At 32.3% G+C, this 14,153-nt stretch overlaps 1 protein-coding gene across 6 annotated transcripts; it reads left to right on the top strand.

The window, feature by feature from the left end:
- Nucleotides 1–5,617: 5,617 nt before the first annotated feature.
- On the top strand, nt 5,618–12,066 carry LOC149560547 (uncharacterized). 6 transcript variants are annotated; one of them, XM_089824726.1, is made up of 6 exons: nt 5,618–5,939; nt 6,554–6,630; nt 7,149–7,265; nt 10,549–10,812; nt 10,963–11,036; nt 11,547–12,066. In XM_089824726.1, the coding sequence occupies exons 3-6, from the start codon at nt 7,206–7,208 to the stop codon at nt 11,677–11,679; spliced, it is 531 nt and encodes a 176-aa protein (XP_089680852.1). In that variant the 5' UTR covers nt 5,618–5,939; nt 6,554–6,630; nt 7,149–7,205; the 3' UTR covers nt 11,680–12,066. The 6 variants fall into 6 exon arrangements, with proteins under 6 accessions (XP_089680852.1, XP_089680853.1, XP_089680855.1 ...); XM_089824729.1 differs by having other exon boundaries at nt 5,807–5,939; nt 6,554–6,617; XM_089824728.1 differs by having other exon boundaries at nt 5,931–6,082.
- The last annotated feature ends 2,087 nt before the right edge of the window (nt 12,067–14,153 follow it).

Genomic DNA, 14,153 nt, shown 5'->3' on the forward strand with positions numbered 1-14,153 from the left:
TAGTCCAATAAAAATAAATACTCAAATTGAGTTTCATTTTGGCATTACCTAAATAAGTATAGCTAGGACTCCTTTTGCATAAAGAGAAAATTTTAAATCAACAAAGCACAGTACTACTCATTCAATATACTAGAACTAGTTCAGAGTAATTGTATTTGTTTCTTGTTTTGTGTTAAAATGTTAGAATCAACTTCTCATCAGGAATAAATATGAGAGAGTATAGCCACTAATTAGAATTAATATTGCATTAAGTCTTAGATGGATAACCAAAGCAATTCGGTAATATCCTACTAGGAATTTAAGATTTTAACAATTTTTTAACTAACAGTTCTAATGTTTGTTTCAAGCTATATTTACTAAGATAGCATGGAAATAAGGAGATAGCATCTTAGGCAAATAACTTAAGAGGTTTCTACTAAGAGTTTAATGTTTTGTTTGAATCATTCTCCTAGGAGAGAGGGCTAGGACTGATAGAAAGAAATATCTTCAAGTTCATTTTTTTCAGAAGAGGACTTGTGTCCCTTCCCTTGTATTGAACATAAATCTTATGTAAATTACAATTGGGGTATGCCCCTTTTAACAATGTAATAATATAGGACTACGATCCTAGGCAAGATTGGAGGTTTTCTTATCTGTTCTTTCCTACCAGTGCCCATTTGAACGGAGATACTCTGCTGTATTTTTATTTTTTATTAAATTAATATAATCAAGGCTTTGGCCGTTTACTGATAAAAAAATTCATTAATTTTAATAATATAATGAAAATTATTAACAATTAATAATAACATTAAATATTAATTGAAATTAATTATTAATTATAATTATTAATTATATTAAAATTTATTAATAATAATAAAAAAAGAAATCTTATTAAAAATAACATATAATACAAAACAAAAAATTTGATTGAATGGGTTTATAGCCCCTCGGCTTCATGCAGTAGCATGAGTGCTTCAAAGCAGTGCTCAATGCTGCTTGCAACACTTACAACTATTGTGTGCAACCTAAGTTGCCATAGCCAAGAGGAAGGAAGGAGAAGGAGGATATGGGTGGTGGCCCTTGCCCTCCCAATAAACTATATTTTTAAAATAAAAAATCCTTCAATGCCCTTTAAAACCATAAAAAAAGATTTCTCTCCCAACTCATGCAATTAAACTGATTTTATTGTGTATCAAAATATTTCTATTTCATATAAAATTATCACAGTAAATAAATAATAATTTTTATATAATATATATTTTTAAAATAAAAACTAGCAAAGATATGATAGAAAAATAAATAGGAACTATAAATTTATAAATTTTTAATCTTTGGTATTCTTTTTTATCCAAACCCTAGCCCGAATTCAACCAACTAAATACGAATTCCCAAAATTCATTGAATAAGTGTTTTCAATCTTCAATTTGTTTACAGACATTTTCAAAATGAAAAGCAATAAATTCATGAACAAGGGTTTCAAATTAAATCACAAACAATTCAACAACATAAATCATTTTTTCTCAAACAAGGGTTTCAACCCAAATGAATTCTGAAACAAATCCATCAATCACGAAGAAGATAGAATGATTTCACAGAGGAAACTACTGTGCAAAACTCACAAGATCCTACTCAAATCTGATGCTAAACAATGAACGCACGAAGCTCACAAGCAATTTCTCCTTCTTTCCAAAACCTTCTTCCTAAAAATTGGCTCCTTCAAATCTTAGTATGGAGAAATAAGCTCTAATTCTTTAATAAAGAGCTTTCCCCCATCAGGATTTTAGTTTGCAATCACACAAAACCTTTTTCTTAATTATTTTACTATATTTTAATTTCCATGTGCAACCTTTTTGCAACTTTAATTAAAATAAATTTATTAAATCAATTGCTTTCTCTCTTTTATTAAATCCTAAGATGTTTTTAATAAGATATTTATTGATTTAACTAATAATATTATTTAGAGTTTATGATAAAAAATGAAACTACTAAATAAATTATTACTATATTAAATAAATATGATTACGCCAATATTAAAACTTTAATTAAATCTTTAAATTTAATTATTTTATTTAATTAATTAAATATAATTAAATATTGAATTTTTCTTTATAAGAATTTCATTAAATTAAATCATTAAATTATCCTTTTAATTTGATTTGATAATAATTGAAAGTCACAACAGAGCCACAAGACTAAACACGGAAATCCATAATAAAGTATAGAATACTAGAGCAAACTCAAGGGTCAAAATCATGAATTCACGTCACCTGATGATTTTGGAAGGGTAAACAACTTAGATACTTGTCCTATTTTCTAGGACAATTGGCTTAGTGTTAGGACTTGGACTCAAGACTAAACATAGAAACCCATAATAAAGTACATAATACTAGATCAAACTCAAGGGTCAAATTCACGAATTCACGTCACTTGACAAATTTAGAAGGGTAAACAACTCAGATACTTGTCCTACTTTCTAAGACAATTGGCTTAGGGTTAGGATTTGGACTCAAGGATTATCTCCCATCTTTTACCATTGAGATGTACTACGATAGGGCATGCTCATCTTGGCAATTTAGAGAAGTTGATGCTCGATACCTATAATCTACATAAAATCTGAGCATGTACATATACATATAATCTAAACTAAACAAACAATGTCAAGGAGTGGTGCATCATGTAGATCACAACTAGCAAGTGACTATGACTCCCTCCCTTAACCATATCAGATATGTCAAGCATAAAGTAAAACAAACAAGTACACCATACACATGCAAGTATGGGGTAAGTAACCATAGAACTGCATATAAATAATCCATCTACTATCATCATGAGATAACTAAAAATCACTAAATGAACATACATTATAATCATCATCAAAATAATCATGAACACATAAAATAACTAACTCATCACATATAAATCAATTGAGTATGAAATAACATCTAATTGTTGGTATTTTGTTGTATTTATTTGGGTTGGTTTTTAGCCCTCTTGTTGGGAACTATGGTGTGTTCCTCAAGTATTGTTAGGTGGTGTTCCATAGTTGTTTTAAGATCTTTCATTGCTATATCTTTCTTTTCTCTTTGTACAAGGTTTAGGGTCCTTTCGAAACCTATTTTTACTTAATCAAAACATCTAATCAAATCTAGTAACCAAGTACAGATAATCATATAACATAATCATAAAACTAGCCTAAAAGAATCTGACAAAACAACTTGAAAAGTAAACTAGGGGTAGGCATTACACGATTGCACTATGGCTTATATAAGAAAAAAATTGTAGCATCTTTTTGGTACCATAACTTTGTGCACTTACCCCAAAGCAAGACATGTTCCACTATTTACTTGATGACATTTAATCAATTACATTTTCTTAAAAAAATAATACTTAGAAGTACCATAATAAGGCCCCCATTCCTACACCACTGGATCATTAAGTCACTGAGGGAAGGATCCTACAATCACATAGATTGAAACTTAAAAGAAAAATTTTTAGGAAAAAATAAGAGACAAAAAAATTGATAGGCCTTAATCAATATTTCACAAGTTGTACTCAAGAGACCACTAATCGCAAAGGAAAGAAACCGAAAAATTGTCCAACCTTTCAAAGATTGCCTTAACACTACATCATTTAATATTTGAAGCAAATATCCCATTACATGATTTAGTATCAATCAAATTCAAGTGGTCCACATTCTCAAAAAAGAGGATGGAGTAAGGGCCCAATCAAGGCAACCCCCTATACATAATATTGAATTCAAATCACCAACCAAAATACAAGGAAAAAGATCATTTTCTCTATCAAATCTTATATGGGACCAAAGAAAGGATTTTCCATAAAAATCTATCATAGCATACACAGTAGTAACCAAAATAATCTCACCCAATTCCAAATTAGAAGAAACCAAAGAAAAAGAAAAGGAGCTAGAGAATTTTCATAGTGGAGAAATCTTACTTAGATGAAGGTCAGAGAAGGGCCAACGTACCCTCCACAATAACTCAAAGCTCCAATACATTGACACTAACTAGAATTCCAAATACTATCTAGGTCCACAAAAGCATGAAATCAATAGAATGCCTAGTCTCACGAATATTAAAAAAACTAGAGAATGAGCCACAACTAGATCACGAATAGCCTTGTATCAAGAGATATTATTTTTAAGCCCTAATATTCTAGGAGCAAAATAATAATTTTCAACGTCGATGGGATTGGAAGCCTTAAATTTCACCAACAATTCCCCAAGTAATTTTATCTTCTCCTTAAACTAACCTTCTTATGGGGACGTTGCTACAAACACAAAACTAGAAAAGACCCCACCCATTATTAGAATGTTGTACCTATTTAGCTAAGTCTGAAAAAATAATATCATCCTACAAATCCACTAGATCACTTGGATTTCTTGGCTCAAAGGTTGACGATGAAAATCCCTATTGGGGTTGAACGAGCTGATTTAGAATAATCTTCTTGCTTCTGCACAACACACACACACACACACACACACACACACACACACACACACACACACACACACACACACACACACACACACATTAGTTCCTTATAAGAAACATCCCACTAGAACTCCTTATAAGGAAAAAGTGTCTAACACCTCAAAATGATTAAATGTCTTGTCTATTTGACTATTCCTAAAGGATTGCTCTTGTCCTCTCCCTTTACCCCAAGACTTAATTGGCATAAAATTTTCCTTATCGAGACCACTATCTTTCATAAGGGCCTTTCCCTCATTCCAATTATCCGCCTTTGGAAGTGAGGAATAAAAAAGAACCACCAATAAAAGCAACAACAACCTTATTAGCTCTTGGACACTAATGTTAAAGGTGAACATACTCATGATATACCTGACAATGAAAAGAAAGACTCATACTCAAGCTATTGAATCCATAATGAAGAGGTTAATTTTTTTTCCAAGGAATTTGACAACGAATTATTTAAATCAATCTCAACACATAAGTGAGGAAAGACAAGTATCTTCTTATCTAGGATGTGCAGAGTAACTATGACCAACTCCTTAAGAAAAGGAACAATTTATCATAGAACATCTTCCTTCCAAAACTTCAAAGGAAGTTGCAACAAATAAACCCAAATGGGAACCCTCAAAGGTAACTACTCAACCAAATTGAATCTCACATGATATAGCTAATGAGAAAACCCACATAATTGTAGAAATATGGGCCTCCATCAAAAACCATGACCTGATTTGACATGCTAGAAAAGACATCTAGAAAATAATTTGATAGTTACATAACTAAGGCATTTCTTAATACAAATATTAGATAGAAAGTAAGTTTTTCATTACATTCTCTATAATACATGCATACAAAATATGACTTTGACAAACTCGTAGAGAATCAAATCCTATGATTGTTTTCTCTAGAAGGCAAAAATAACTTTCAACCTTGGAATTCTATTTTAGTCTAAAAGACAACAAAACTTTCAGCCCTAGAGTTGATCACAGATAAAACAATATATTTCAATTTATTTTCACCTTAATAAAATGAAGAAAGAGCCATCCTTCACCCTAACTAGTTTTTATCATTAATTTTTTTTTACCAAATATCTTATAAAATTACACAACATAACCAACATATGAAAGCCAATGACTTGATTAGAAATCTCCATCGTAACCAAACATGGAAAGCGCTTAAAATTTCAACCATCCAAAATTTCTGCTAACCAACCTCTTGTCGATTACCTCTACGCTTCTCTTTAAAAATGAAAAAAATGCACCTTCACTTGCGTGTCTAATTAATCGAATATAAGTTGTTTTTATTGAATGTAATTTGTAAATTTTTTAAATGATGAGAAAATTAAACTATTTAATTTTAAAAGGATCCTGTCATAAGCTAACGGAAGGATTTCCCGTCCATTGTGAAAAAACAGGACGGTCGGAAACAAAGCTTTATGACACAAGGCAATGGAATTTTGAAGTTTCTTTACAGGTAATGATTTTATTTTACATTTTCTTCGAATTAAAGATGTTATGCGCTTTTAGGAATGATCAGTGATATGTGCAGGATAATTCATTAACTTGTACAATTTACTCTGTTCATGAAATGCCTAGATTGCAGTAACTTGAGATGGTGTAAGTTTCCTGTTATTTACGGATGAAATGCTTTCTGAGCTGATAGATTTAGGTTAAATTTCGCACAATCTAAAGTTTTTTATTTTCTCTTCTGGATTGATCAGAGATTTGTAGTTGAGCATAACTATTGATCTTCTCTTTTCCGTAAATATTTAGATAACCACAAGAATTATGCTTTCTCGCCAGCGTTTTACCAAATTAGTTTCATTTGCGTTTTAAGGTAGTAAATAGCGTCTAAAAAATCGTTTAATTACTTCGATTGATCCCGAAAATGCTCAAACATTGAGCTTAGAAGCTCCAAAAACTAAGCAATTTCTCAGGAAAAATATTGAAATTTGATCATCTTTAGTCGAAACCAATTATTTTCTGCATTTGCGATAATTCGTGTAAATTCACGACAATTCACATAATATTTACTGTAAGCGCTATTCAATTGTTCTAATTTTGAAAATCTAGCTGTGTTTTTGCCAGATTTCAAACACTCGTCGCTGAAATCGAAGTCTGCGAAAGAAATTTCGCCTGTAGAATACGACAAGTACGCTTCAGTGGTCAGTTTAGGCAATTTGCAATTAAAGAAAACGGGAAATCTTTGGATTATGGACAAACATTTGTAAATGAATAATAGTTGTTACGGTGGACTTAAAAAATAATTAGGAAATTTAATTAGTAAATATGTTGAATTTGTTGCTATTGTTCCTTAAAACTAAAAACCTTTACTAGATACAAAGTTTCTTATTTTTGGCTTTCTAGATCACGGCCAACCATCGAGTGGTTGTGTAGTGATACTAAAGTTCAAAAGAGGAAAACTTTAGAGCACGAACCCCTGGTTTTGAGATGTTTGATGTACACATATTTATCAGAAATTTTATGTACTAATACAAAATCCTAGGTCCCCTCTACATTCAAAATCGACCTACGAAATTTTATTTCTATTAGCGTTTAAATTCTTTTATTTCTGCTTTTCAATTCAAACGGGTTTTTTCGTCCCCTCAGAAATAGGCTAATCAGGTAAAGTACGCCTAAATATTTTTGTCTATATAATTGACTTGATGTCATCTATCTTCAGTTCTAGGTAACAGGAACATCCGATACAGAGCTTATTCTCCCAATAACTCTTGTGCACATGGAAGACTTCAGCGATTTCGAAGATGATCATATGGGAAATGAAAAGCGCAGGAAGCTGGTTAGTTCTGTTTTATAATTGTAAACAGATATACTAGATAATGTCTGCATTCTCTGATTCTGGGTCAATTACCTTTCTCATAGCTATAGGCTTTTACAACTGATGTATTATGAGAGCAACCTCTTCTATATTAAGCTGGCTGTTGGTATGTTACAAATTTTAGAGGTGAAAGAAATGACCGCCTACAGATATTAATAAGAGAGAAACATAAAATGCACTGCACACTATGTGCTCAAGAGTTATCTAGTTTAAGAAATAATCCATTTTAGATTATGTAGCATAAAACTTTACACTCAATGATTTAAATAATTCGTGTACATTTCTCTATCCAATGGAAACAATAAAAAATTGAGAGTTACAGTGAAAATTGCTATGTCCGCGTTAAGACTAAGTCCTTTCCAGACCTTTACACTTTGCATTGTTCATCATAAGATCTGAATGTTTATTGCGTTTAATTTTGTAATACACTGTTTGAAGACTATTGAATTATACTTCTAAGCAATTTTTAAATCCATTATGACCTTGCGGATCTGTCCTAGAGCCATTTCAGATCTTTGACGAATGCATAGAGGAACTATGTTTCCAGGCATCTCCGTTAAAAGAATTCTCAGATTACTTGAAAGAAGTTTCTGTCTCATCCGTTAGGACATACATGATGCCTTTTCACTTTGCGCTGCTTTTCACATCAAGCCATCCTCTGTTCACCAGGGAAACTCTTTCCATATATCACTACCTCAGCCTAGCTCACGATGCCTAAACGATTGCACAATGCATGTACAACATCCTTTTGTAACAGCAACTGAGATCTAATTCTTATCATAGAATGCCAAAGTTGACTTTCGCAGCTTGGAGGTGCATTGATCACTTCTCGTCTATTCCGAGCTAGCTTTGTTGTTACAGTCACATTAATCTAAATTTGTCATTAGTGAAACCTTATTTTAACTTATTCTTCGTTATTGGTGATGGTCTGAAAATAGGGCAGAATAGAGCATTCAAAGATTAAACACAAAAATATTTCACAGTCCAGAGAATAAATTATTTTATTCATTCCCTTGCTAAATCAATTACGTTACAAGCATTTATATTTCTTATAGAATGAGAGGCGTCTACAAGCTTTCAACCTTCCAAACTTATTGACGTGATCTATGGTTGAACTGTCTTTTGTAGATTTTATTTTAAAATAAACTAAACTCCATCTTCTTTGTTTTACATGCATCTATATGTATTGATAAATAATTCCAAAGACTAATGGGAATAACAGTAACTCCTAGTTGATTACATTCAGTTGACTGCTTCTATGATGGAGGAACTTATTTGCATGAAATTTCCTTTATCAGTAGGCCATCAGTTATAGCAATACTCTGACTAAAAGAATTTAGCTTGAACTGAACATTAAGAAGAAATTATTATTTTCCAACAACTGGATTACTGTTGTTAGAAACCTTAATAGAAGAATGCTTCAGTTTGATACAGAAGAATGTACTCCGCTCCACCTGCAACGCACAAAATTGAAATACAATCTCACATAGACAGAAACTTTTTGTTACCTAGATTGTAACAAGAAACATATTTTTAATCTCTTCAAATCTGCAAACATTTTTAACAACTTTGGCATTTCATTTGCCCCTCTCCATTTCTAAACAATAAATCAAATAATTAACCTGAACTCTATTATTTTTCAATCTGCCGTTCCCGTACTCCACTCACTATGTAGCTATATTGTTGCATCTTTTCTTTCTTAGCAAATACCAGCCCCTCTGTTGGCAGCTTCCCACACCACCATGTAGCTCTCCACTCTCTCTTTCTTAGCCAAACCTACTATCCCTTTGTCGGCTTGAGTCCAACCTCCAAACCCCACGCACCTCCGCTGTCTTTGTCACATTTTGTAATCGGCAAAATGTTTCCATGGTTTCACCTTCTTCATTCTTCCAACCTTTGTGCAACCCTTGATGACCTTTCGTATTCTTTCTAATTTTAAAAACATTTTATAAAACTGTCATTGTTAAATTTCTCCTATTACTTTAAAGGATCCATAACTTACGTGCTCTGTTTTCGTTTGCCATTAAGGCAAATATCCCTCTGCCTTTACTGACATGGTGATCTATCTTCTTGGTGCCTTTAATTCTTGTAACCCTTGTATGCTTCATATACGGCAGTCAAATTAGTCAAGTTGGACATTTCACAGATGGCTTTCTGTGCCCTGCTCTACAGGCTGGAAGGACGTTGACAAAGGTTGTTGCATTTTCTTTGCATCAGCCAAATTGCATTTGTTTGACAGTAGCTAAATCCTTTCCAACAAATTTAGTTCGTGCAAATCATGAAAGATCTTTCAGGCATTCTGTTAAACACTTTATGTGCTCTCTCTGTGCTTCCACATTCACATACATTGACACCGCAACGTCTGGCTTAAAGGATATCCATGCCTGGTTCTGAAGCTCCCAATTTGTCTTTAATCTTGCCAATTTACTTGCTTGGAAATTTATAAAGCCTTTTCAACAAACTATGATATCTTTGCGCTTCATGACATGAGATATGTTTTTGTTCCAAAGGCATTTGTCAAATAATTCAGGGTTTTTGTTCATGATTCCTCATCTTGAATCGGCCTTCTCACAACTGCAACTTCAAACTTGCCAACTTAAGAGAAAAATATATTAGGTGACGCTGATTACACAAAACTAAGGATGTTTCTGCATCACAGTCTTATTCTGCAAAAACAAAGTAATTGCTCTCCTATTGTCATATATCCTAAATCACAGTAAAACTAATGCAATTCTGCAATCTCTCAATCATTTTCATAGTGATTTCTATAAGAAAGTTGCTCATCTACATCAGCCAGTGTGAACTACATCCAATGGACCATGTCTGGGGGAAAAGATTCTAGCGGCCAGTCTTTGGAGATGACCAGCGTAACCAGCTTGGTTGATATCTGAGTAATGCTAAAAATATGTACAGTTAAGACCATAAACCATTTGCATTGAGAAAACGACCTCATCATTTGCAACTGATAACAAGAAACACTATGAGAAATAACTTGTAGAATCCTATGATATTCTGAAACATTTTTGTTACAGAACACATTTTCAATAAAATTGTTCTTTTTGATCTAAAACTTAGGCCAGCAAACAAGGCATATATGATTTCAAGAAACTTTGATCGATTTTTATCAGTCACAATTCTCTCAAATATATCTGGAGGAATTATGGAATATGAAACGGATGCATTTTCTTTTGTACTTTCTCAAAATTGATACATATGTATGTATCCTCTTTGTGGGGAACTGTAGGCTATGAGCAATGAGATTGAAGTTGGCTCTGGTTTGTCAATGAACGGTGAGGACTGCTACAATGATGATGAGAACACAGTTGAGCGAGATAATTGTGGTAAAGAGAGTGCACAGTATGAGACACAAAAAGAGGAAGGTACACGTGGTGAAGAATATGACAATGCAAAAGACGGTCAAGAAGAAACAGAGCAAGCTGTTGTATCTAAAGCCATGGAAGACAAGATTCAGCAAATCCAAGAGAAGATGGAACAATTTACTCAGCGGGTTGATTAAGTCCCTCATAACTCAAATTTTGGCTTCTCAATTAAGAAAGTCCCTAAATTATTGAATTACTCGTGACAATCCTCTGGGTTTCCAGTAGGATGCATTAAGTAGGTAATAAGTAGAGAGTATTGACATTCATATGCTTTGCAGGTGTCTGGGCTTTTGGAGACTGGGAAGAATTTCTTCTTGGAAATGTCAAATGAATTTGAGGAGCGCGTTGTGTCGTATCCTTTAATTGTCACATATTTTTATCAACGTACACAGCAACAGAAAAACATTAGAACAACATCTAAGCCGAATGCTTTATACTATAATTGATATACAAGGATACAGCTCATTGCTTTCTTGCTTGAAGACCATTTACTAGCCAAGAGTGGGAAAGGGTGATAGAATGCTTTCCATCCTAATAATTCTTTCTTGGTCATAAACTCTCCGTAAACCTCGAGTGGAAAGAAGAGAAAACAAAGCTACAGAAAATTGCAAGTCTATGGAAAACTACAATATTCTGTTTTGTTCAGATTCACCACATCCATATAATTAATCTTAATCCTTGACTTTCTGCAGTGGAGAACAATAGCATTACTTTGACTATCCCTTGTTTGTGGAGGTTCAATCCAGGCATCGTAAAATGCTCCAACTTCAGTGGAAGAGTGCCCATGGGTTTTATATTTTAGATTGTCCCTGTAAAATAAATTATTATTATTAGAATGTTGTTCTTGACATAGATAATGCAGGATACATCAAGAACAAATTGATAAATGGCAAGAGGAGATACAACTACTTCGCACAATTGATTCCATTAATGAAGACATGAGTGCTCGCCTCAATGATGCTCAGTATCTTCTTCACGCTACACGTATGGACTGATCACTCCTTCCATTATCAAATTGGCAGTCAATAGTGATGTTTTCACAGTTATAGAGTTTCTCAATCCATGGTGGATCTATGATGCTGGATGTAATGGTACCACCAAGAAAACACACACCAGATATCTAGCAAAGGCTTTCACATCTCCATTTTGCCTTGCTGTACACCTTAAATTCTTGTAATTGTGTCTATACCAAATGGTGCCGAAACTAAAACTAGTTAATTTTACGGTAGCAAGACTCGAGGTATTCAAAATGCCAGAGGGTATGTTTTGTGTTTCATTTGCTTTCTAAAAGAACTTTATACCCCACACAACATGTTTACTATTTTATTGACATTAAACTATTATATGATTGATGGATTTGTGTTGAATCACTATTCATGAAATATAGATCAATGTGTTTGATTCGAAAACCACACAGTAATTCTAAACAATATCACTATCATATAATATAATTGTTTGCCATTACCTTTTGATAAAAAATCATAACAATAATTAAGCCTATAGGCTTTCCCTTTCGAGCCACTAGGCACCGACACCTTTTTGTTATCTCAACTTTCATCCATCGTTTTTCAAACAAATCTGTCAAAACCCCATTCCCCGAGCATGATATATTCGTCTTCTTACCTAATGCTTATTCCATATTACCAGACATGTTATCTTTGACTCAAACCTTAAGTGCTCCGTCCTCAGCCCTCAATTTGTGACAGTTTTTTTCTATTGCAGACATGGTGTACACTGTAAAATGATTATTTCTCATTTTTAACTAATTTTCATTAGTTTTATACTCTTAATTTGACTACATTATGTCTCCTTATTCTCTGCCTATGATTTTGCCCATTTCTGTAAATTCATTTTTTTCTTTCACGCTCTCCCTATTTCGGGGAAATACATACTGTTCTAACGTTAACATATTTTTTTACTTCCAATATTATTCTCCATTTCCAACAAACAATCTATTTGCCTTTGGGTAGATTTAGAAATGGCTCAGAGAATACGGGGGTTGTTAAAGCTCTAGTTTACTTCTAGACATGACACTGCAACGTAGTGTTTGCTTCAGATTTTGTTTGAAATGTGCTTTCTTAAATTCAAGTAATTTTAGAGCATGTGATCTATTTTTCTGTTTGTTATTGTTATATTTTTGTTTTTCGAATTTTATTTTCTCAATTTTCAGTATGAAGAATTTGTAAATATTTTATTACAACATATTCTTAAAGACATATTTGAATATGGGAAAATATTTTATTATCACAAATTTCAAAGACATATTTGAATATGGAGAATTTTGACATCAATCACATTCTATTGCAGCCAACCCATGTTCCTCTAGTAGCTTTCCAATGACAATGGCAAACCTTAGAAACTCATTATACATTTGAAAATTACTTTTATTTCTAATCTCAATTACAACATAAATTTTCTTAAATTTTCTTACAATGTTTTCTTGAGTCTAATCCACTAAAAACTGGCTACTTTAGGAAAGAACTCTTATAATCAACAAATGCCAAAGATTAATTATTATTACAACTTATTAAGCTCAAGTAGATTCAAACTCAAGATCTTCTAAATAAGAGGCTCACAATTTACCATTGTATTATAGGCTCTTGCCTAATTGTGACTTTATATTCTTATATAACACATAGTTCAAAATATCTTTTGTAAATTCTATTTATACATGTTATGGAAGACATTTGAATTGGAGCATTCATTTTTTTATGTTCGAAAAGTAGTTTAAATATATTTCTCATATTGATATTGACTCAATAAATGACTTGGGTTCTTGATTACAATATGAATATATTCATGATAATATTAGTGGTGAAAATATTTGTGATCAATTGCAACCTTCAATTTTTTTATAACCTAGAAATAAATTGAAACTTTTTCAGTAACTTCCAATTCAATAATTCATGAGATTTAGAAATATAATTTCCAAATTCTTGTTATATACATCTATATTTATCTTTTCTTTATAATAATTACTTTATTAATTTTTCCCATTTTACTTTAGACTATCTAGATTAGTATTTCAATATTTTGCAATCAGTAATATTGTAAATTTGTAATACAATCAATTATCAGTTCTTCACCATAGTAGGATACTATTGCATTTGTTCGATGCAATAGACTAATTAAACTAGCAAATAGCACTTCAATAATCTTTTTTCAAGCATATAGGCTTTTCTATAGTTGATAAATTTAGATGTAAGTTTTAAATCTTGAAAAAGCAAGTTATCTGCTTTTTTCTATTGGCTATTGAAAAAAATAGTAACGAAAAAATTCAAATTTATTAGAAAAAATTGGCAAAAATGAAAGCATGTTATCATTGTGACACTCAAGATTATCTAAATACCTGAAATTAAATTTAAAACTATGAGCATTTAAGCCAAGAGTGCCTGTATATAATCTTCTATAACAAAGCCTACAACAAGCTCAAAGTTGTGTGCAAGAATGACAAATCCATGGTGAGCAA

Source organism: Cupressus sempervirens, chromosome 4 (assembly GCF_028749045.1).
Source record: "Cupressus sempervirens isolate cs-2001-9-10 chromosome 4, ASM2874904v1, whole genome shotgun sequence".
NCBI classification, from domain to species: domain Eukaryota; kingdom Viridiplantae; phylum Streptophyta; class Pinopsida; order Cupressales; family Cupressaceae; genus Cupressus; species Cupressus sempervirens.